This window comes from Cydia fagiglandana, chromosome Z (assembly GCF_963556715.1).
Source record: "Cydia fagiglandana chromosome Z, ilCydFagi1.1, whole genome shotgun sequence".
NCBI classification, from domain to species: Eukaryota; Metazoa; Arthropoda; class Insecta; order Lepidoptera; family Tortricidae; genus Cydia; species Cydia fagiglandana.
Window position 1 is genome coordinate 9657306 of NC_085959.1, and position 26379 is coordinate 9683684.

General features: G+C 37.0%; 1 protein-coding gene across 3 annotated transcripts in view; it reads left to right on the top strand.

The window, feature by feature from the left end:
- LOC134678297 (FH1/FH2 domain-containing protein 3) overlaps window positions 1–26379 on the top strand; it is a 105992-nt gene that overhangs the window by 44454 nt on the left and 35159 nt on the right. For 2 of the 3 annotated variants that reach the window (XM_063536792.1, XM_063536791.1), the window contains exon 2: window positions 21114–21402. The exons of the other annotated variant lie outside the window; for it this stretch is intronic. In XM_063536792.1, coding sequence (XP_063392862.1) covers window positions 21181–21402 — 222 coding nt within the window. In that variant the 5' untranslated portion in view covers window positions 21114–21180. The remainder of the gene's footprint in view (window positions 1–21113; window positions 21403–26379) is intronic. 3 annotated transcript variants of the gene reach the window in all.

The window sequence follows — 26379 nt, forward strand, 5'->3', positions numbered from 1 at the left end:
GCAAAACAATATAATGTACTTAAGTGTAAAACTAGCGACCCGTCCCGGCTTCGCACGGGTTAGCGAATTATACACCTAAACTTTCCTCAAGAATCACTTTATTGGTAGGTGAAAACCGCATGAATATCTGTTCAGTAGTTTTTGAGTTCATCGCGAACATACAAACAAACAGACGCGGCGGAGGACTTTTTATAAGGATTAATATCTGGGAGACCGAGCTTTGCTCGGAAAACATATAAAAACTCGAAAATGCGAGTTTTCCCAGATTTTCCCAGATCGATTTATTGCCCCCGAAAATCCCTATACTTATAGCAAATTTCATCGAAATCGTTAGAGCCGTTTCCGAGATCCCCGAAATATACATAAACAAAAAAAAACAAGAAATGCTCGTTTAAAGTCGCTTGCCTGAAATTTAATCTATGTATTTATTTATTTTATTTTAAAGGTAAGTATTAGTTGTACACAGAGCCCAGTTTTAGTATAGGTAGGTACCTACACTTCATCTCGTAAAACATGAGGCGTTACTAATAAATTTTTGCTATAAATGATACACTTATATAAATGTAGATTTGGGAAGTTCGTTGTAAATCTCATATGACGGCAATCTGAACGCGAATGGGACCGGTTTTGATACTATAACATTTTATTTATTTCTTTATTATTTAACTGTTATGTGTTACTACTTAAACACTCGAATGAGATGCAAGCTTGATGAATTTGTTGACAAATTTAAATAAATACCTACTGTTTGGAACGGTTCCTATTTGCAACGCAAATAAGGTGTTTTACTAATGAATTAACAAAAGGCTAGAAAGCTTTGTTGAGTAACTGGTTTCACCTAGGATGAGCTCAAGGACTTAAACTGCCGTATTCGAACTTCAAGATATTCATTAGAGACGACACGTACTATATCCATTCTAGATACGTTATAGTTTAGATATCAACTTTACTAGTTCTCTTTTGCAGCGCAATTTGAGCAACCAATGTCACTTTTACGTTAGATAGAGTAAGATATTTATTAGATGTGAATTAGATCTCTAAGTCGTATCCTGTGGAAATCGTTCAAGAATATCTCCCTAATCGCGCAAATATCAAATTTGACAGGTTAGATCTTAAACATATGTAGGTATCGTTATCGTATCTTGGTGATGTCTAAAAGATGTCTAATTGATGTCTATTTCATAATCCGAATCGGGCCCAAAGACTCGGCGCGTCGTTACATTACCGGCACGCAGGGTTAGAGATGAGCCATCTCACGTAAAGTCCCATCCATGCGAGATTTTCTTACAAGAATCAATGAATTCTTCGCTAACCGAAAGGTTTCTTCTCAATAACGCGTATCTACCTACATGGTATTTCAAGGCCGGTTATCAACGATGCAGTTACCTCCCTAACTTACAAGGAAGGGTACCCAACTGTCCTACTCCGATTTGATTTATTTTGATATATGTTATAGAGTAGTCTAAAATAACGGACACGTATTTTTTTTAGCTGCCCAAACTCAACCTGTTAGGAGAAAATGGTCTTCAAAGTAGGTACTGAAAATTGACCAAACCTTCTAATTTATGAGAAGAACTTTTTTCAAAAAAAATGATAATTAATTACTGGTTTCGTTATATGTTGGAGAACATGAATAAAGAATGGGGACGTGTTTTGTCATTTCACCACAAACTCATTTTTTATATAAAAAAAATATATAAGTATAAACAATAAATAAATATAATAAATATATTTTTAAACAAATAATTTTACCAAAAAATATAACGCACCTCTATTATTATAGTTACCAAATTTCTATAATTTTAATAATTATTATGGGTACTAAAACTTATAATTAAATGTTGAATTACTAAACAATCCTAAATTAACAATAAGGTTGTTTGCGTGTTGTTTTGCCTCAGCTTATTTACTGGCGTATCCTTATTTACCAAACGAAACTTTAACACTTAACAGTGACTTGATTTAAAGTCCCCATACAAAACAGATGGGAGCAATTGAACTCGCACGACAAGCAGGTATTCTCAGAAGCTATCCCACTACACTATCTCTATGGAAAACACCCACGCCACCATGTGTTATTTTTCCCACACCTCATTATACTTGTGCCCTCTCATGTACATGTCAACAAAAAGGGACGCATGATATGCGTTTCCCGGAAACATATAAGGCCAAAATTGGGCCAAGTTTTTTTGTGCAGAATTACACTAAACTAGGTACATACTTGCTTATTTATTTCCCGAAGTTCGGCGGCGTGTGACGTATGACATGTAATGTATCGATAATGAGCGCGTTTACTTGTATATTTTAAAAGTTAAATTAAAAAAAACACTGAAATAATTAATCTGGGTCTTACTAGGTTAAGAATAGCCAATATGTGTTAAAGTAAAAACAATTTAGTTTATTTTTATTAACGGACTTCCAAATCTAAATGAAGGAGGTTATCAATTCAGATGTATGTTTTTATAAAAAGAAAATCATTTATTTTAAATACAGTCATATACTCTTTTTTAAACAATATAAAGCCTTAAAATAAATAATACAAAATAAAATTAAAATAAATATTTTTATGTTTGTTACTCCATATCTCAGTCATTACTAAAATTATTTTTTAGATTGTATCTACATATATATGCATACAGATTACATATTGGTCCCGTTTTTGTCAAAATCCAGTTCTGATGATGGGATCCATGAGGAATCGAGGGAACTCCTCAAATCTTAAAGGCATAGTACATATACTCGTAGTGATTTTTGATTCATAGGTAAATTAAAAGAAGACGTATCAAAATATAGGTATCAAATGTTCCGAACAGTTACTTTTGAACTTGACTAGGGCACTGCCGGGCGTATTTTGAACGTGTTATGTGTATACTTAGACAGTTAGCATACTGACCAGTCATTTTGAATCTGTTTTAAGTGTATTAGTAAATATTGGTCCGGGGTTACTGTTTTAAGTAAGAGTTTGTTGGAAACTTTAAGTAGGCGTATTTACATACTGGAAATGGTCAGAGCGTGCCCTTAGTGTAGCTACTGTTGTAGCTACCGGGAAGTACTGTCGGTACCGGTATTACACGCTAGCTGTAGCTTCGGCCTGCGGCTTTGTCTGCGTGGGATGATGATGTAGATCGATAAAAAGTTAAAAAAGCGGTCAAGTGCGAGTCGGATGAATGAAGGATCCATGAAGGGTTCCGTAGCAGCAAGTAACATAATAAAATTGCGGTTTACGATTTAAGTATGGCGTGTTAAAAAAAACTACTTACTCGTGTAGATCTCGTTCAAACCAATTTTCGGTGGAAGTTTGCACATCATATATTTTTTTTAGTTTAGAAGTTACAAGGGGGGGGGGCACATTTTACCACTTTGGAAGTGTCTCTCGCACAAACTATTGAGTTTAGAAAAAAAAATTAGAAACCTCAATATCATTTTTGAAGACCTATCCATAGTTTTGATGAATGATGAAAAAAAAATTTGAGTTTCAGATCTAAGTATGGGGAACCTCCAAAATTTATTGTTCTTTTTTCTATTTCTGTGTGAAAATCTTAATGCGGTTCACAGAATACATCTACTTACCAAGCATATCTGTGTTGATCGTAACAAACGCGTTTTGTTAGAGAGTGACTAGTGAGCCTTCTGTACCTAGTACTATTATTTATTCTGTGATATTATTAAATATATACGTAATAAGTAATAATTTACCCAGACGTTCAGGATTTTAACGATACAAACTTTTACTTGAACGCGAACTACTAGCAGTACTATAAAGTACCATATTGTGTAGCTTATTAAAATACCGAGTTAACTTTACTGTCCGGTATTACGGGCGGCGTCGATACTCAGCTTATTATCAATATCGACCGTTGATATAACACTAAAGTGGAGCGCCCTTGCATTTCTAATGCACTCACTGTGACAACTTAATGGTCTGAGCAGCGTTCAAATTGTATACATTTTATATAAAACCTTGTGTTTTATAATGCAGTTCGTATTGAAAGGCAGTTTTCACGGTTGATCCGAATGGCAGGTTGGAATTGATAAACTCATTCAACCAAGTAAGAGTATAATTATTTCTGAACGATATCGATATAATACACGAGTATTGTCTACCGTTCTTCATCAATTCTCATCTACTCAAAGGTTAACTGGAAAAAATCACTTGAAGGGATAAGTTGCATATCCTGTGCCATAAACTTGTGTTTGGTACAATACATATAATTATATATTTTAATAACAATTTTATCAATCGGTTGTGATACCCCTTTGTGGCACAGTTGAAAGAGCGCTGGAATATCGGTCCAGAGGACGTGAGTTCAAGTCTCACCCGATGCAGTAATTTTTCCACTTATAAATTTATACCAATATACATAATTATGTATTTAGTACCTACTTTGTAGGTACCTATCCTTGGTACTAGTTTTGCGTTGCTAAAAATTGTTAATAGGTAGGTTACCTACAAGTTTTAGTTACATACAAAACTACTCACTCTATACGTAAGTATAACAATTTAAGCAACGAAAACTAGCAAGTACAGTCAACTGTAAAAATATGGGTGTAGTCAACTTATTCAAAAATAGGGTACATCGCCAATTACTAGCCACCCCCCAATTACTGGCCACTTAATTTGATTTCTATTTATAGGTGAACAAAGTTCATTTTAGTATATAAGGTACGAAAATCCAATTATTAGCCAGTTTTCAATTACTGGCCACCTATTCCAAAAATGAATTCTATTTACAGATAAATAAAACTCATTTTCAGTATAAGGAAAATGGCCAGTAACTGAAATTTATCCACAACCCACTCGTTCAATAACTGGCCGCCTCTTACAAAAATGAGTTCTATTCACCTATACACAGAATTCATTTTAGTATAGGTGGCCAGTAATTGAAAACTGGCTAATAATTGGCGATGTACCCTATGTCCCATAGATCTTAATTCGCTGACATAAGAGCAATGGTACATATTTTTGAGATGATTTGTGCACCCATATTTTTACAGTTGACTGTACCAGGAATTACTTGACTGTTCAAGTGTTCATAAGAATAAGAATAAGAATAAGAATAAGAATAAGAATAAGAATAAGATTTATTTCATGTGATTCATGTCAAATTTTATGCAAAAACCGGGCAAGTGCGAGTCGGACTCGCGCACGAAGGGTTCCGTACCATAATGCAAAAAAAAAAACAAAAAAAAAGCAAAAAGGAAACGGTCACCCATCCAAGTACTGACCCCTCCCGACGTTGCTTAACTTTGGTCAAAAATCACGTTTGTTGTATGGGAGCCCCATTTAAATCTTTATTTTATTCTGTTTTTAGTATTTGTTGTTATAGCGGCAACAGAAATACATCATCTGTGAAAATTTCAACTGTCTAGCTATCACGGTTCGTGAGATACAGCCTGGTGACAGACGGACGGACGGACGGACGGACAGCGAAGTCTTAGTAATAGGGTCCCGTTTTACCCTTTGGGTACGGAACCCTAAAAATGAGAGAGTAAATTAAATTGTATAGAGGCGGCTAGGCTTGTGTGACTCCTACGGCCTTACTGAATATTAGGATGATTGTGTCTAGACTCGTGTTGCGTTACAGTAATGTGCAGACAGACGTTAGAACGTAGACTCGGGGTCGGGGCCCGTGGTGAGCCGCAATTCGGCGGTCGACGACCCGCGGATGCTTCTGCCATTTGTTCCCGAGCGTCTCCTACATATTAATAACTAATTAATAGTATGATATACTGGGACTAAAAGTCTTAAATAAATATTATAGGGACATTCTTACACAAATTGACTAAGCCGCACGGTAAGCTCAAGAAGGCTGTGTCGTGGGTACTCAGACAACGATATATATATAATATACATAAATACATACAAAACATCCATTACTCAGGCACAAACATCTGTGATCAATCACACTAATAAATGCCCTTACCGGGATTCGAACCCAGGACCATCGGCTCCGTAGGCAGGGTCACTCACTACCCACTAGGCCAGACCGGTCGTCAATCTTGAATTTTGTATGCTTATATCGCGCTTTTACTTTTCAAATATTGATAAGCTAAACTCGACTCCATTTTTTGCTGTCTGACTGAAACTGATTTGCTTGTGTACGTATTTAATTTACCGGGATTACACCTGAAACTGCACAAAGGGAACCATAATATTGATTTATTATATTGTCTTTACGAGCTCTGCTCTTCAAATTCAGCATGTGGTAGCTAAAAAGTATACCGGGTATCTTTTGTTGTCACTACTGTAATTACTACTATTAATTTTATTTTTTAACAAGCAGAAACGGCTGCGAAAGAAGTTTTAACACTCTTACGGTAGATGTCGCTGCCCCTTGACCCATAATATGGTGGAGAGATTTGCTGGCTATGAATGAGGTCTTGATGGCTCAGATGGCAGAGCGCTGGAGTATCGATCCAGAGGCCGTGAGTTTAAGTCACACACAAGACAGTAATTTTTCCACTTTTAAATTTAATAGTCGTATTATGCCTATACACCGTCTCAAGTGGAATTCCGCCATGGTAAATGAAATGGAGTCTATACCTATGTACAGCTGACGCCAAAGATATGTTTACGTTTTTCGCCTAAAGGCAAGGCAGTAAGATGAAAGTGTAAACATATCTTTGACGTCGACTGTACCAACACCTACTCTCCAAATTGCATGGGCACTTTAGGAAAGAATTCATTCATAATGTGATCATGCAATTTTGCAGCACGCTTTACTTTGGTGTCATTGAGCTAGCTTGTGCAAAGGATGCTTTACCTTATGCTTCTGAAAATACTGGGACCCCGATATTTAGGCAAAAAAATGTGTATAGTGTCATGACCAAACTCGGCTTCTTTGCACAAAAATAAAACTAATAGCGAACGCAAAGTTCTTGTGGAATGCTCTAGCTAGATAGCCACGATCTCTGTAAAACAACAACTGTAACACGTCTTTTATTCTCGTTAAAGTTGGAGCTAAGAAATAAACAGTCGACAATAGATAACATCAAAAAATAAAATTTAGCATTTAATACTTCCAAATCTCGAAAAAGGACCTCAAAAATCCTTTACTTATTTAAAAAAAATTGGCAAGCGTTAGTACCTAGTGTCATTATATTGAACTTGCTAACAATTTAAACAAAATCCACCAGTAGTATTTTAATATGGCGGTTTGTTTACATAGTTAGCAAGGAAATGATACTTTACTTACAGATATTCTACCGTCAATCAAAAGGCAAAATATATCCCAAGCACCATATTATTCAAGGATTCAAATCATCCTCACGCACGATCGTAATCTGAAAATTTTAAGGCATCCTCTTAGAGGTTACATTTAATACGAAAATTCGATACTAGCCTTTAAAAGTAACATTACAGGTGAATTTTATTGTCCGGGCTATTACCGCGCGCATTCCCGTGACCACCGCCATATTATCCGGCGAGTTACAATTACTTACAGAACGCAGGTGAGTCGAACGCTCGCACATAATATGATGGACTGGGATGGTTGATGGACCAAATGATAGGCAATTATTTGATCTAATTAATGAGCCATAAACTTTATCATTAAGTATACAAATAGAGCCCTCATTCGGTTAGCGCGATATCAACTCTTTCTATCAGGACTTGGTAATTCCATAGCGCAAAAGATCGAACGAACAGGCGATCCGATGCGGCTGTGGCAAACTTTGATTCAGATTTTCTGTATTTCCGTCTCGCTGGAGTGACAAAGATGGAGTTATAGTACCTTACATGCGCGTGCGCTCTCCTTTAAGGCAGGATTACAAAACTTGAGGTCTCAATTTAACTGGTCAACTTGTTATACTGCGGTTCAAAATGAGAAAGTACATCGGGATCGTCAATGACAAGTTGTATCGACTAGGGCGCCTTTTACTGTGCTCCTCGATGCGTGACATAGCTCTTATTTACTCGGCATTAAAAGCTTATTTTGAATAGCACTAGGAACAAAAGACAACCTGAGGGAATGCCTCTCTAATTGAGAACTTAAATATCGCTTTTAATCCTAACCGCTGTTTACGAGTAAAAAACGTCTAAGTAGGTAAACGTTTTTATTATTTGGATATTATACATGTACCTACATAGTTCAAATATAAAATATGATATAAATGGGGTACTTACGAGCATTTTAAATTAAGAATTGATAGAGCATAACTTTTAATAGTTTTATGCTATATCTTAAAATTTTTGAAAACTGAAACCGTTACTATTTCGTAATTAATTTATTTTTAAGCACCATTAAGATCTAAATCTAATTAAAGGTCCTTTAAGGTCTAAATCAAAGTTTTTTTATTTGTGATTCATTTAAATTTAATAAAGCGAGGTTGTGGACGACACACCTTTTTATACGTTTACTTTTTATAATTTTACTGTATTTTTTAATTCCTTTGTTCTTATAATTTTATGTTCTTTTTGACACCATATTTTTGTTCAGTCTTCTCTTAGGATTCATGAAATAAAGTACTATCCTGAACCAGTGTGCCTTTATCATTTTCAGAGGTGTTACACAAATTAGGGTGAGTGCACATTAACGGAGCGTGGAGAATCAAAATGCAATTTGCTTACTGGAGCAGATACCGTAATTACCTTATTTAGTAATAGTGGACAGGCCGGTGTGTAGTGCGCTTTACAAGCAGAGGTTCCGTAGAATTCGTTCCAGTATTTTTAATCCTTACGACTATTATAAAATTTATAAATGTGAGAGTTTCTGTACCTATGTCTGTCTGTCAAATCAAATCTTAAAAGAAAGTATTCATTTAGATTTACATACCTCTAAAGTACTATTTATCTATGCATTGTAGACATCCTAATGTTATAATTTATGATGAGCCATATCGTATGTTCTCACTGAACCCAAAATCAGTACCGACCGGCGATGTTGCGTAAGATCTCATTTGCAAAAACATATCTATTACTAAATTTAACCGATTTAACGATGCACCGAGCGCGTAATATCTAATTGTTGTAACAATTGATTTACTCTACACTGTACAGTAGCCATCAAATGTATCGGTGCGGCCAAGGTACTCAAAAATATCTGAACAATGAACATGCACTTTAACGTCTTGATGATGAAGGCTGTTCAGATATTAAGGAACACCTTGACTGCTTAAATATCTGATGCTGGCTGTATTACTGGATCATTAAACGTAGTTTTAATAAACTTAAAGATTTAAAAGCTGACCATTCGATATGACATTCAATTCAATTCAATTTATTTATTTGCGCTACAAACCTGACTGATGAAATCATATCTCTTCCTCTCGACTTTGCCGTAAAACTTAAAGGCCTGCGCACACCGGCTGCGTGTACGTGACGTGCGCGTGCGGCGTTGTAGTATACAGATCCTTATGAGAGACGGCACACCGCTTGCGTGACGTGTGCGTGTGCAACTCCAACATTTTAGCGCACGCGCACGCGCACGTCACGCACACGCAAGCCGCTGTGCACAGGCCTTAAGAGTCCCCAGCAAGCTCGGCTGAATTTTACCTTGCCATACAAACGGAGTTTCGTTCACATTTTAAAACTATGTTTTCAATTGTAATGAACCAATGAAACTTTACACATTACAAGGACATGAGGTATATCTAGTTCTGTTATTAGTTTGTATCTAGTTCTGTTATTAGTTGATAATTAGTTTTTATAACTCCTGCTTATAAAACAAACGAAATAGAACAAAAACAAGTTTTGTATGAAAACTTAAATTCGCTGTATTTTTACAAGCTTTTATTTACTTTCACCTGACCGTTGTCTGTCGGTCTGTAATCAAATCTTGTAAGTTAAATTTGATCCACTTCCCGGTTTCCGATTGAGCTGAAATTTTGCATACATACGTAAGTCGGGTGAAAATGCAATATTATGGTGTCATCGAGCTGATCTGATGATGGAGACCAGAGGTGGCCATAGGAACTCTGAGATAAAACAACGAAACCTAATTGTGTTTGGGGTTTTTAGAATTGTCTCGATGAGTATTAATTGCCTGTGGAAAGAAAAGTAGGGGAGACCGGGTATGGAAGTCACATTTTAGTTCTTTTGCTTTTTTTAATACTATTTTTTTAGTTTAGGATGATCAATTGTATATTAATAGATACTCAATTTATCGTAATTTCAAAATAGGTTCATACTTTGTCGCTAACATGACGTATTAAGGAAATATGTTCTTTTTTATAAAAAAAGAAAAGTGTGACATTCAACCCCGTGTCAGGGATGGTTGTCACAGGGGTTGGGGTAAATAGTCACATAGTAAAATAAGAGGGAAAATAATAACACACATAATATTAACGAACATTTTTCATTTATTGAACATAAAAAATGTTTTATATAATTAACTTTAACTTAAAATAACGAAACGACCTGTTTGTAATCAATAAACTGAATTTTCTCAAAAACAATTCGTTCTCAGCGATTAACTTCTACAACATTTAATGTTATTTGAATATAATCAAGAAATTAACAAAATACTTGTTCGTAATGAATAAAAACTCTCAAAAATAAAAACCAGTTTTTAACTAGTTGGTTGCCACATGTGACTACCAGCCCCAGTCGATCTGAGACAACCTGCCCCTAGGCACGTTTTAGAAAATTAACCTTACAAAATACATTTAAATGATTGTTCCCACTAAAACCCTTCTAACAATACGATGACACACAAAATTCACTTTAATAATACATGGCGAAGTATATTTATATGTAATATTTAGGCATACTTATGAGATTTGACACAGATGCACAAAAAAATACTTTCATTGGCGGAAAAAAGTAAACGCGCCTGGTCCCGTCACGACATGGCGGAGTGGACTGAGGTGAAGTAGGGAGGGTAGTATAGCTCCCGCGATTCTACGACACCGGTCGATGAACTCGTTCGTACGTTTAGTTGTCAGTTATGGCCGCTGTGACAACCAACCCGTGTGACAACCAAACCCGGTCTCCCCTACAGTCCGTGATTAAAGCTTGTACCAAAAATGTAATTTTTGCTTAAAAACTTATTTTTACTATGGTATCTGAAGCTACAAAAAACTAATTACAGATCTAGATATCCCTTATCCTTGTAAATACAAAGTTACAGAGCAATCTAGCAAGTCGTTTTAAAAAAGAGCGTAACTACGTTTGTATGGAGAACCGAGCTTGCTGGGAGATTCTTAACCCCCTTACCGAGCATAGCATAATAGACGACGGTATTACGATACAGTCGCCATCAGATATATCGGAGCGGCCGAGGTGTTCACAATATCTGAACACGCACTCTAACGCCTTGTCAATAGGGGCGCGCTCAGATATTTGTGAGCACATTACCACAGATAGCCAAGGACAAAATCAGTACATCCTGCCGTTAATCTGGCCGAAGAGGATTACAGATTATGAAGACTTGTTAAAATGTAGTCGTAAAGAACATTCTTGAATTCTAAACAGCGGTTCGTTGACTTTTTTAAATGATTTATGACGTTATTGATCTTTTTGCCCCTGAGCGTAGATAAAGCTTACGTCATTTCTTCGAAGACGTTAGATGACTTCATCCCTGTTTTTGGATGCATTTGTTTTTATTACGTGCAGAAATACAACGAGGTAATTTTAAAAATGGTTAAAACTGATAATATTTTTCATCTATAATGTTCATCATTAAATAGTTCTTAAATATAGGTATGGGTTGATTATGATTACGAGGATGATCCCGATACATACCAAAAATAAAACACCTTAGGTAAACATTGTTACTGAGACTATCCTATTTCATACCATGTTTATATGCTACCTCGAAATTTAAATTTGCATTTCATCTTGATGCTATAAGGAAGTACATTATCTAAGTAGGTAACCACATTTAAATAAACACGCAATGTGAAAAAACGAAACACACGGCACGACTGAACGATAGTAAAGCGTCGCTTGTCGCATGCAATTCAAAAACACGTCATTAAAAAGCAGTAGAACAGCATTGTCTATCGTTTCTCATGTGCCGGTGTTTTTAGAATTTTCTGGGAATTGAAGAATAACCTTAGGGGTCGTGTAAAACGTGTCGCCCAACGGGACAGTCGCGCGTAACGCTGTAACGGCCTAAGTTGTCGAGGATTCAGTTGAGTTACTACTTTGAGGCTGAGCTCATCTCGCCGGAGTAGGGTTACCAGATATAAATTTAGAATTTCCTGACAAAATTCCTGATTAGCGAATATTTTTCCTGACATTCATATTTTTGACGACGACGAGGGTTAGCGATGGCCACCCGATTGAGCCGATAGCCACGATATATTCATTTAAGTTTTATTAAATTTATTATTTGTATTACTTTAAGTCCATAAAAAGGTACTTTATAAAAAAGTCTATCAATTCAATAAATTCCTGACATTTTCGTGTTCCGTCCCCATTCCTGACAAAATGCCAAAATTCCTGGCATGTCAGGAAAATTCCTGTCATCTGGTAACCCTACGCCGGAGTAGCCTGAGGTTTTTGCTCATTTATGCAAACCAGCCGGCCTAGCCAAGGTTACAATCGCTATCGCTTCGACAGCGAAAAGCATTATGTCTCTCTATCACTCTTCCATATAGCGCGACAGTGACAGTTGCGTTTCGATCGCTACGGAGCGTAAGGGATTGGCATCTTGGCTACGCGGCCTGGTTCGAACGGTTATAAGTATTAAACTTGGAAACTGCGGATCCTTTGATCCCACCGTGTATTAACTGTATTAGGAAGTTAGTTACAAAAAATATTGTAAATGAAGCATGTATGGAGTTATTCACGAATGCACTACAAGCTTTAATTAGCTAATAATCCGTCGTTTAGACTTAGGTATTTGTAAGAAAGAAAATTACGTAATTAAGGCTTGTAAATTTTTAAACACATATACATATATATGTATGTTGATAATTATTGCACAATAAGCTTTAATAAATATGAACAAGTAGGTATACTTCTGAATTCAACGCTCAAATAGATCTTCCATATTTGTACAAAACTACACAAGCGCGAGATGTCTGAAGTTTTAGGGTTCCGAAGGCAACGCTGATGTCGCTGATAGTTTCGCCATCTCCGTCTGCTGTCGGTCTATCCGTCCTCGACTTAGCTCACTGACCGCATGCTAGTGCTAAAAAGCTGCAATTTAGCATTGGTTATAAAATAAGTGACGCTAATAAAAAAGTTGGGTAGGTATTAATAACCTCCCCTACACGTAAATGTAGGTAATGTTATTTTAATTGAGTTTCTCCTTGTTGTCTAAATATAAAATCTGTGTAAAGTGGCTTAAGTACTTGGCCGGCTTGTGTTACGACCTTGCTAGAGGTAACATTGAGGACACAAGCTACGAGCTATAACGATTTTAAAGTAAAGTCCATTGGTCACATATTTTACAGAAAAAGCTTCGCGAGTCCTAAAGCGATTTAGATTTTACAGTTTTTGGTTTTAGAACCTTACTTCAATAATTTATTTATCTTCCGTTATATTAATGCGGTAATTTCTATGTTGAAAATTCCCTTGATTCCCTCTCAGTAACAAGTCATGCCCGCCATGATTTTAACAATCGCGTCCGCTCTTGGCTTGCGCCGGGCCGATGTTACGGCCAATCTCATTAGCGCGAGACGTCACTCTACGTTCATCGTGACACGAACAATCCTCCCTGCGAAAAGCTTAGCCACCGTGAATTTAACTATCGCTCCCGCTCATGATTTGCGCCGGCCGGAGTTACGACCAATTTCGTTAGTGTGAGACTTCACTCTCCATATTTCCAGGGCTCCCTCCCTACGAAAAAGCGCGTCCACTGTGATTGTTATGGCTGCTGCTCGACGCAAGTTGGCGCAACTGCGCAGGGACACTAATTTCCATATAGCGCTGACTAGACGACAACGCTCAGAAGACGCTAGTGTGAGGTCTCTCTCAATCGTACCCGCTCGTGGCTTGCGCTTGTCCGATGTCACGGCCGATTTCATTAACGCCACTACACGTGCCATCCAGCGATAAGCACCCGAGAATGTTAACTTGGAGTGCACACGTTCGGTTTATATGCTCCGTGACGTAAGGGGCATCCCAACAAAAGCCCAAGCGGTGTCCACTGTGACCTGTGATTGTTAAATCGCGTACGCTCCTGGCTTGCGCTGCCCGGTGTCACGGCCAATCTCGTTAGCGCGGCACGTCACTCCGCGTCGTCCACGTGCGCCGTGACGCGAGGAATCCCTCCAGCGATAAGCACCCAGGAATGTTAACTTGGAGTGCACACGTTCGGTTTACTTGTTTTGGTTTTGAGGACGCCCCTGATGGTATAGTCAACAAGAAAAGTTGCTAAGAGAACGAGTCCACGAGTTGTGAATAATTTCAATCAACTGTTTCAACACAGTTTTATAGTCTTACTAGCTTTTGCCCGAGACTTCGTCTGCGTGGAGTTAGTAATTTGGGTAGCTTATATTTTATATGAGTATTCTGTACGAGACCCCACTCTGCTTTTTATAGTTAGTCTCTAGTCCATATCTAAGACGTTTAAATATCGACATTTGTATTTATGGCACTAAATATTAGCTTTTGCCCGCGCTTTTAATATTCAATCTGCGTTTTATCGATTACCCATACAAACTTCCACCCCCCTTTTCACGCCGTTAAAGGGTGATTTCTATAATAAAAACTTGTACTTACTCGGGACTAAAACTATCTCTCTACCAAATTTCAACTAAATTGGTTAAGCGGTTTAAAGCGTGAAGACTGAAGAGGTAATAGACAGACAGACACTTTCGTATTTATAATATTAGTATGGATAGTATGGATACAGTGTCAATCCATTGTTCTAATAATTACTTTCATAAAGTCAAACAAAGTATAAAACTGTAGATCTAACTTTCTCCTTTTTGTAAGGCTAAACCCGGGACATAAAATATATTGAATCACATCTGTGACATAAATATTGCTCCGTAGGTAATAGTTAAAATACTACGGTACAGCAAGCAAACCTATGTATCCTTGTCTAGGAATATAAAAAAATTAATAACCTCTCATCTTCTTTCTAACTCGACCAGTCGGGTAAAAGAGCCTAAAATCACCATTTTGAAGCTTTTATTCAACTCGCAATTTGGGAACAACGTTGCGAGGAGCAAATCTCTAATAGTAATCAGATTATCTATGGGTACTCGCACCATAGACTTGTGTACAGGTAACCGCTAAGCCTTCATTCTAAGTTGGCTTCTCTTAATTAAGTACGATCTAATGACAGACGGTACGGAACCTTCGTCTTAGGGTACTGTTATACCCCCCGGTCGTAGGTGCGAGCGCTAAAACGGTGTAAGTACTAGTATTAAAGCATTATTATTAGGTAGGTTAGGTATGCTCATGGTATGCTATTACTTATTAATTACTAATGTTAATAATTATGGATTTAGAATAATCCGTATCACCGTTCACCGTATATTAGTACTTATAACAAAATTTCGAAGCTTATACAAATAGGTATGTAAATTGAACTTTGAGACGCATTTTTGACTTATTACTTATTAGAATTACTTATAATCTTAGATAATAGAAATTCATAGACATTTCATCCTCAAGAATCCTTTAATTAAATTAAAAAGTACTCATCTGTTCAGTTATTATTTATTAGCTTTATTACTAAGGATCTAACAATACTACGTAGGGACGAGCTCGCAGTCGTTAGTAAGATGGATATATATTGATTTTAACGACCGCATGTAACTTGAAGAGAAGCACTATTGTGGTCGCATAGAAATTGGTTTTACATTTCAATCTTTATAGGATCTCTTTGAAACATCGTTAAGTATTGAGTTTGTTTTAAGATCCAGTGTTATGCTAACTAGGAATGTGGTTAAGGAATACGAGTATGGTAACACCTCACCGGAGATGAAATGTTCTTATATATGTGTCACATACATTTACATAAGGTTTACTCGGTTAATTCCGAATGTCGAAAACTGTCGGATAATTCCGAAAAAGGACTTTTATTAGGATGGAATTAAGGGTCATTTTCATCTGAATTTCGAAATTATCCGACATTCGGTATTACCCGAATACACCCTATTTCGTATTTAATTTTTAAGATACAATTCCAAAATGTCCTTATCGATATGGTGACACCTTATAAAATAGCCACATTTATTATAGCCGTTTACCTTAAAAGCGTTTTTACACTACCCGTTCCGATACAAGGAAGCAAAAAGTAAAAAGTTTTTTTTTTATACTTTTAATTATTGTTTGTATTAAAGCGTCAATTAAGAAATAAAAGCACTTGATGCCATATGGCATTTTTTACCAGCTGTTTTTCTCCAAAGCATCTCCGGTAGGTATTCGATATTGGATCGGACAGAAAATGCTCTTTAGTGACCCGCCCCGGCTTCGCACGGGTTAACACAGTATACACCTAAACCTTCCTCAAGAATCACTTTATAGATAGGTGAAAACCGCATCAAAATCCGTTCCGTAATTTTTGAGTTTATCGGGAACAAACATACAAACACAAACAGACAGACGCGGCGGGGAACTTTGTTTTATAATAAGGTGTAGTGATAATACAATTATTTTATTATTATATTTTACTATTTTTTGAGGTACGCCAGCTAGGTAATATCATAACTACGCCAATCATTCAACAATTTTGCGTTGTGGTTTAAAACAAGTAAATATTTTGATTGTGAGACGACAAATATAAAATATTATTTTAATTTTACATATTCGTACAGCACGTAGGTGCACAAATAACCCTTGCTGATTTGTGGATTGAATCACTCTGTTACGTAAACTGAGCAGAAATGCATTTTATTTTGGTTTCAGTTAAGAACATTAAGCTTAAAAATACACAGAAACTGGAACAGCCAACTCACGAAACCCAACGAGGCACACTAATATGAACAGGCGAATATTTTCAAGAGGCTTAGCATAACTGTACGGGTTATTCCGACTCATAACGACATAAAGTGATGATAATTTTCACACTCATCATCATCATCATCAGCCTACTCTCGTCCACTGCTGGACATAGGCCTCTCCTATTGCACGCCATTGAGCACGATTTGCGGCAACTCTGATCCAGCTCTTGCCAGCCGCCTTGCGAAGGTCATCGCTCCATCTAGTCTGAGGGCGTCCTACGCTACGCTTGCCGATGCGCGGTCTCCACTCGAGAACTCGTCTACCCCAACGGTTATCGGTTCTACGGCTAATATGACCGGCCCACTGCCACTTCAGCTTGCTAATCCGGTGGGCTATGTCGACGACTTTAGTTCTCTGACGGATGACTTCATTTCGAATACGATCCCTCAGAGAGACTCCGAGCATAGCCCTTTCCATAGCTCGCTGAGCGACTTTGAATTTATGAACCAGTCCTACCGTGAGTGTCCACGTTTCGGCTCCGTATGTCATCACGGGCAGGACGCACTGATTGAAGACTTTTGTCTTCAGACTCTGTGGGATTGACGACGTGAAGACTCGACGCAGCTTCCCATATGCTGCCCAGCCCAGCTGTATCCTTCTATTCGACTCTTTCTCGAAGTTGTTCCGTCCTAACTGCAGTATTTGCCCGAGGTAGACGTATTCCTGAACAACCTCGAGAACAGCTCCTTGTACTGCAATAGGTCCCGGAGCAACACGTTCGTTGAACATAACTTTCGTTTTGTCCAAATTCATCCGGAGACCTATGCGTTGAGAAGAATCAACTAGACCGGTCAGCATATGCTCTAAATCCTGCAGCGTCTCAGCCATTATAATGATGTCGTCGGCAAATCGCAAGTGTGAGATGTATTCGCCATTAATGTTAATACCATGTTCCTTCCAGTCGAGCGTTTTAAACATATCCTCCAAAGCATTTGTGAACAATTTGGGGGATATCACATCCCCTTGTCTCACACTAAACAACTTTTATAGGTACCTATGAGAATCGCGTACGAATATCTCTGTAGATAACTAAACGCGCTAACTCTATTCTAAGGTAACAATTATGGTCTGAATATAAAATTAAATAATAAATTTCTCTTAACATCACTAAAAGACCTGCTTCATTCAAATACTTGTCACTCTTGGTTTTACGACGTATCTGTGGCCCTGCCGCGCAAAAGGAAAATCGAAAATTCTTTAGGTACCTACCTGCCGCTCTATCGGTCGAATATGTAATACCAGTTTCGTTTTTCGCGGTAGGCCTTGTATCCAAAAATTTGACGTGAAGGACTCCATAACTGTGTGAACTCCATAACAGTTAAGTGATCTCAACAGCTGTGTAGTTCTCGCATGGCTGTTCAAATCGGATCGATAGTTTGCAAACATTCAGTATTCTAGCTAGACAATACTCGCGATAGCCTTATTTGCCTAGTATTTCACTTTATTACGTGCAATAGTCCTTATACTGCCTACATATAAACATGTCGCTCCTTCGAACACGGAGGTACGCAGAATATCCATTCTGCAATCATTGCACAACGTCGACCCACACGATTACGTAAGCTGCTCAAAATTAGAATAGAATAGACAGAATACGGCCTGGCCGTTTATTTCCAATGCTTTATGAGTCGAACGCCCAGGATAACCAGAGTAAACGTGACATCGAAATCCGTAAACACTACTGTGGGGAACTTGAAAGCATGAAATTAATCAGGTCTTCTGAGAGTTCGACTTCCGAGCTTTTGGAATAGCACACCTGATGACGCTTACTGCCGAATACTGTCATGTCTCAACACGTCTATAATCATGCTCTGGGACAAAATATCTTGAAACTAGAGGCAAATATGTTTGAGTTGTTTTATCGACATCTCACGATTTGAGACCAACCAGTTCCTCCCAACTTTTAAGAAAAGTGACAAATATTCAGTCAGAGTTACACTCTTTAATGCACTCCTCAATAAAAGAAAACAATTCAAAATAATTTACAATTATTTGCTGTTACAACAGTATATTCTAAGATATGACCACTTAGAGACACCGAACATCCTAAATGCAGTTTTTCGTATTTACCAGTTCGCTAACCTTACGTATGTACGTATGTAATGTAACATTCAAGATGGCCGCTAGATTCTAGATACATTCTAGATCTGTGCTTACCGCGTTTGAAGATTCTTTGGTTTGAAGTTTGTAAATAATAATAATGTCAATATAAAATGACATACAAAAAACCGTAAAGCCGTCTATGCACGATCGTGATCCGACGTCAGTGGCTTAAAGGTCAAGCCGTGGGTCAGTTTGCATCACGATTCCACAATATATCGACCTTTATAATTGACGCGAATAGCTCTTTGTTTTAAACTAAAGAAAATACTTTCATTGCCAGGCCTTATATAAACATAAATGAGTTTATTATAGAGACTTTTAATCTCCACTCAAGTGAAATTATGAGTAGCAGCCACGTCTCTAGCTACCTCACTAGTTCGATGATTTCGGTAATGCCACTAGTAATCGTACCGTACACCGGTTTCGACAGAACCGACAAAAACAACAAAATTCTAGGTGCAACAGAAAGTATTTGGAATTAAATTAAAATTAACTGTTGAAAACACCATTATTACGGCAGCTACAGTGAATCCCTGGACCATTTAGCCACCTTAGTCACAAATTAATGTCACTAATCGTACCTAATTATCGTAAACACACAACAGTCTTATTTACTAGTTTACTCGGTCAGTCCATTATTATTTTTCCACGAAATCGGATCCAGATCTGCATTACCCTACATTGGCGTTACCCATAAAGCTCTTTTGACACACATCCTCAAATAACTAATCATCGCTTCCATAGTTTTTCCCGGGCCAAATGAATGCGTCCGAGCGTGCGCGCGCGCCGGCCGCCGGGGCGACGACCTCAACACCGGAGACAAGACACGACAATGTTTTTGATGTTTTTTAAATCACTTAGCAGTAAATAAAGTGCACTTGATTTTCCATGTACACTTGAGGAGATCTCATATTGTTATTAGAACAACAAGGCTGTGATTTTCATGAATCTCCATCGCCTTAATCGTATGACCACTATTCTTTTAAAGAATGAAAAAATCCCAAACTATATCATGGCCACTTTCCACAAAAGCGACCAGCCACCATGTTTAGTGGTCATTGAATCCAAATAATGCACAAACCTGTGATAGTTCACATTTTAACCATCGTTTTAGTTCCTCCGCTGCAGCATCTAAAATTTGATCTAAAATTAGAATCAAGTCAAATAATCCTCAAAAACACCTCACGTAATTAATGGACGCCCCTTTAACATTATAATCCCTGTCTTTTCCCGTCAGAGGTTAATTAATGGTAAAAAAAAATACGTTAAACGGTTTGTCTTTTAAATTATTTCGGTTGTAATTTGGTTGTATTTCAACCGGGAATTAAACCCGGTCAAATCCATTAAAATAACCGGACGAAATATGTTACCAAAAGTTGATAGAACGAATAATAGTCGCTACAGAGCTTATATTTCCGATCAAAAGAAAATGTTTTATACGTTTCTTTATTCATTTCTTAAAATTCTCGACCTAGAAGATTTAGAATGTTTGCACTGGATGAGTTTCATTGTGTTCTGAACATCTACAATCTATGTCTAATACTTTACAATACGAATATGTACACTATATGAAACACGAGCGTATACATAAGTTGAGTGTATTTAATGTATTTATTTATTTACATCGCATCCCGTTTCAGTGAACATTTCGCAATTGGTACCGGCACCTACCTACGTACGTCTAAAAAGAGGTATTACTCAAACCGCGGGCTAATATACCGGCTGTGTAAAAAGCTAGTGTCTAAAACATCTTATATACATGAAAGGATTTACAAAGATAACCCGTTTTTATTCGGTTGTAAAAAACCTAAACATAACATTCGTTATCGACTATCGTCAGTCGGCCACGTGCGTAGCGCCCGCCAGTCTTGGTGCTTCGCGAATCGCGACTTCACGTGTGCCGCATTACTTGGAGAAGTCGTGTTTGTGCCCAGGTTACGTTCAAGTCAACATACATTTGTTAACATATTCAACTTATTTAGGTGGATAGTAATATGCTAATGCCCAGACAAAATTAATTACAGATAATTGCATTTCAAATAAAACTGAATTCAATTCGCCTAATGCAATAAAATATAAATACAAGATCGAGGAATCGTAAACAGCTATTTTAATCAAAAATACTGGCTCCGCATAAATTACCGACAAAAACTTATTTCAGTGTAACAATGTGATACAAAATATCAGCCTGTGATTCGATAGACTTTTTAAAATTAAGGATAGATAAAATGATTGAACTAGTTAAAGTGAATGATAGGGTAAATGGAAGTATGCGGGAGCTGGTGGCGGATTCGTTCGTCTGCCGCGTGCAGTACTTAGACGACTTGGACCCTTTCATGGAGTATAACGTCCGGGAGCCGCCCAGGCCGCTGTACCACACCTTCAACACCACCATACCTCTGTCGTACCAGATTGCCTCAGTACATCGGTTGCTGCAGGCTCCGCATAGGGTAAGTAGAAATTACAATATAGCTATAAATAGGTACTACATTATTCACTGGGATATGAATATAGCTACAAGTATTCATTAATTGCAAATGCTAGCGAAGGTGATTAATATTATAATGCAATGCATTTGTTCCTTTTTATCATTGTTCTATTATAAGTATGTAAATAAAAGAAGTTAAGCTATTTTCGTAAATTACCGTAACAAGAACAACTATCTGCTAGCTTTTTTAATTCATTGCTGAATCTGCAGACCCTCTAACTACGCCCTACGTCACACCATAAAACGATAAGGCTGTTTAGCAACTGTATTGTTTTAGGTACGACATTTAACATTTATAATCGAGTGGTATAATTTCCACTTCCTATTCATTTTAAAGATCGCAATGAAATTATTTTTGATAAGTTGAAAGAATGATGATCAACACTATGTTAAAGCCACTCATTAGATATTCGGGAGTTTACGCATATGTGATGTGTACAAAGAAACTTCAGTCTAATCTATTCCTCGTATAGCGTGTTACTCACCGCGCCGTTCAGCTAAAATTATCTGTTCCAAATAATACTCAGGTGTTGTAACGAGTGACATAATATTCATAAAGTTATTATTAAATTTGTGCAGCGAACTGGCGTACAGGTATTCCAAACAACATTATTCAAATTCTTGATCGCTTCTCTGCTGGTATGCCGCTAGAGTCGGACCTAACTACTCTAACTAGCATGGCTATAAGAAAAAGTGTCTAAATCTGTTGATGATGAAAATAAAACACTTCCACATTAGGTTCGGTGAAATCCAGAGCAAAGTTAACTTAGAAGGACTCTAACACGATGCTAAAAACTAGAGTCTAATGAATTTAAATTGTACAAAACAATTTCAACCCTTATGATTAATTAGCGTTAATTACGTGAGTAAATATTAACCTTAATTTACCATTTCAGTTGGAATTATCTATACTAATTCCGTTAACACCACTCCGCTGCACCAACAATACTATAGGTATAAAATTTACGATGTCTGTCGATAAACATCTTATGGTACCTACTATAAGAAACTAGGGGGCGAGTTTTGAAATTCGAGCCCTTAATTTCGTCACTCGAAAATCGGTGGAAAACAGCGAAATGCTAATTTTTAATACCAGCATACCAGCGATATGAATTGGGAATCTAAATAGTGGTATATTGACCACTCGTTTTCAATGCTATTAGTAGAATTTAAATGCCTAGTAGAGAAGATATTATTGAACGGAATACACATCCAAAAAGTATTACACACCCTCACTTTATTCGCAAAGTTAGCGGACTCTGTGCGGGTTCGTTCTTTAAAAGCGGTCATGTGTTTGGTCCTTCGAGAGGAGGAAGAGTCTTCAATTATCACTTAAGCCTGCCGCGTCACACTCTGTCGCACATAGACTAGGAATCCTCTAGACCGAGTTTAGAGCAATTATTTCATGAATCCGGTGCTGCCAAAAATACCGGGGTGCGGGGGACGAGGTGAGCTAGTTCCCATGCCGTGATCGGTCCGTTCAAAAACACGGGCGTCACACAAAGACACTTTCGACTCGAAAATGGTGTAAAACTAAATAAATAAATACTACTACTAAATACTCAGTCTGGAGGATGTCTTGTCTGTACTGTCGCATTAATTGTTGTGTCCTCCAAAACCAGTTGGCCATTGTCCGTTTGCTGCAGCATGCTCGGATGTCCTTACCACTTAGAGCTATAGCTTCTAGATTTATTTAATTACATCATCATCTTCCTCGCAGTTTCGATTCCGGCTTTTTGCCACTGCCCGTGTGAGCCTGGGGTCCACTACGCAACTAACCCCAAGAATTGGCGTAGGTACTAGTTTGTCGAAAGCCATCTGACCTTTTAATCCAAAAATAAAGCTAAGCCTTTTTTGGGCTTAGTCCTTAGTCATCGAAAAGCAACTGGTAAATATCAAATGATATATCACAAGCTTTCTTGAGCTTACCGTGGGGCTTAGTCAATTTGTGTAAAAAATTTCCTATAATATTTATTTATATCGTTTCGAAAATCTCATTGGTTGGAGCTCGCCGGTTTGAACCTCAAACCCATATTGAAAGTCACACAGCGCTCTTTTATTGAATTAATTAATTAGTTAGTTATTACCCATGCATGGTGTAAATACATAAACAAGTAAATTAACAAAGATTTTTTATTTCATTTCATAAACATTTCGGAGTCTTGAGTCACGAGGTTGCTTATGATTTATGAATATGATACATGTTTTTAGCCGATTGTTAGGTATTGGTAAATACTGTAAATAGGTATGTATATTATTCTGCAGTAGATAGTGTGTTATAGTAACTATTTATATTTGTTTTAATTATACACAAACTTACTTTATAAGTATAATTATTTTAAAGCAAATGCAACAGGTATGCAAGCATTATCGCACTGACGGTTAGTCGGTTTTTTAGCAAATAAACCTTGCATTTACATGAGAGGTCATTCACCCTAAGGGCAGGATTAAAACAGAGCCATTACAAAAATATGCATTTAATCTCTCATGTTGTTTAACTTTATGGATGAGTGGGTCACAGGCAAGACATCATCTAGACTGAGCATAGTAGCGTCTGCCACGCATACGGTAGTTTACTCCATGTTCGAGTCAAAAGTGTCTTTGTGTGACGTCCGTATCTTTGAACGGACCAATCACGGCACGGGATCTCGCTCACCTCGTCCCCCGCACCCCCGTATTTTCGGCAGCATCGTTTTCATGAAATAATTGCTCTAAACTCGGTCTAGAGGATTCCTAGTCTATGGAGTGGGTACAAGTTGCTTAAAATAGACTGTTATGGGGTAATGCATAACATTGTTCTTTTTAAGACCCTAATACCTTAAACACCGCAGTCAGAGCCGCTTGGGTCGCCCAATCCTCCCGGGTAGGGTTAACGTGTTTTTTTTTCTGTCGCCTCCGACGTGATCTGAGATTGTATCTAGCGGTTTTCATGTATACCAGTTCGTGGTTCGGTTAGGTTACCATGTTACGGCAGGATTCCCCTGACAGGTCAAGATTTTTGGTTCTTTGTCAGGGTTTCAGGGAGACTTGCCGTGTTTCAGGGACCCGCGACATTTCCTTTCCATACAAACGTAGTCATTTCCTCTCTGGATATTAACATTATTAAAAATATTTTGATATAGGTAATTACAGCTATGCCCCTACGTTCGATTTTTTTCGAGTTTTTAATTGTTATAAGATTTAGGAGCATTTAAAAATATGTATGAAATCTGTTTTTCACACCTAATTTTTACAATAATCAAAAAATATAAAGTAGTCAAACGTAGGAGCATAGCTATAGTTAACGTAGATCAAATTATATAAAAATATTTTTCTTAATGACTGATTACTGAATGTTTTTGGAGTAGGTACCTATAACGCAAATAACGAAACTGATAAAAACATCGGATGTACCTACATACTGATTTATTTATTTTAGCACCGAAGGTGACTATTACGTAGGATTAGCACTTAGCGTGACATCAGCTGCCGTCATTCTGTTATGATTGTACTATGTACCGTAAAACGGGGTGAGTAGGTTTCGCGGGGAGAGTTGGGTTATGGGAGAGAAAGTTTGAGAAGGGATTTTAAGGCTACTGCTACAAAAATAATGTATTCCAATTTAAAATGGGGCTATAGTAATACGCATAATAAAAAAAAATCGACCCAACAATCTTCCAAAATCACCTTCCAAAACCCTCTCACCCCAAATACGAGGCACTACGGGGTGAGGTGGGTTTTCCTCTTTATCGACAAAGTTATGAAATGGAACCCAAAATAAAATACAAACATCGGAACCACTTATTATATACACCATTCAGTTTTCACATGTAAAAATAAAATTTGATCGAGGTTTGAAAGTCAAATTTCAGCCAACTCACCCCATTTTACGGTATTTTCTTATACATATTTCTCAGTTTATAAGTATAAGTACGTATTCATATTTGGTTACTTCACTATTAGAGTATTAGTTTTCACATTGTCCGATCAGATATCCGATTTCGGATGACCCTTGGAGAAAGACAATTGCTAGAGAAACATCAAGTTTTTTTGTTTCAAACAATAAACAATTACCTACCTCGGTATTAAATGATTTTTTTACTTAATAACGGGATCAGCAACGTAAAATCAAGACCATCAAAAGAAAAGAAATAACAGATAAGTACTACACAGAAAATGGTAGTGCATTAGTTAAAACGATCTATTGTAAAAACAATGTTCTTACTAATGAATGTACTACTATTTGCCACCATTACTTTTGAGATTGAAATAATATAAGTACATATACCATTATCCATTTGTTATTATGTAGACAGAATTGTACATTTATTGGTTTCGGTGCCTGCCATTAGGCGATTTACCAGGATAATTATAAAGATACACTTATTAAGATGAAAATTAAAATAATATTAAGTTTTAAAGATTTTACCTAATACATATAAAGAAATTACACCATTGGTGCAGGGGTGAGTGTCATCCTCAAACAAATAGTAGATAATGATAATGATTACAAATTAATAATTAAAAGGGGTATTCCAGACAGATTATTTTTACTTATTTTTTTTTTTTTATTTACCTCGAAGGTAAGTATCTTAAATATAAAAGATTGTAACTAGGTTAAGAACGTGTAATGTTATTATTATTTTTTTGAAATAAACAGATTTAATTTTAATTTTTTTTTTTTTATTATAACGTAATAAACTAATAATACCTACCTAAGTACACTAAATATGTTTATGGATGAATAATTATTACGCATATTGCATGTTTAAACAAGGTAAAAGATAATAGATAATGAGTAATCAGGAACTAACTGATAAGGACTTACCGGTACCGGCGTTACGCGAATTAATCAATATAATATACTTATACGATGGTCAATCAAATCATGTTAGTAGAAAAAGGCACGAAATTCAATGTTTCTATGAGACGATATCCCTTCTCGCCAATTCTCGCGTAC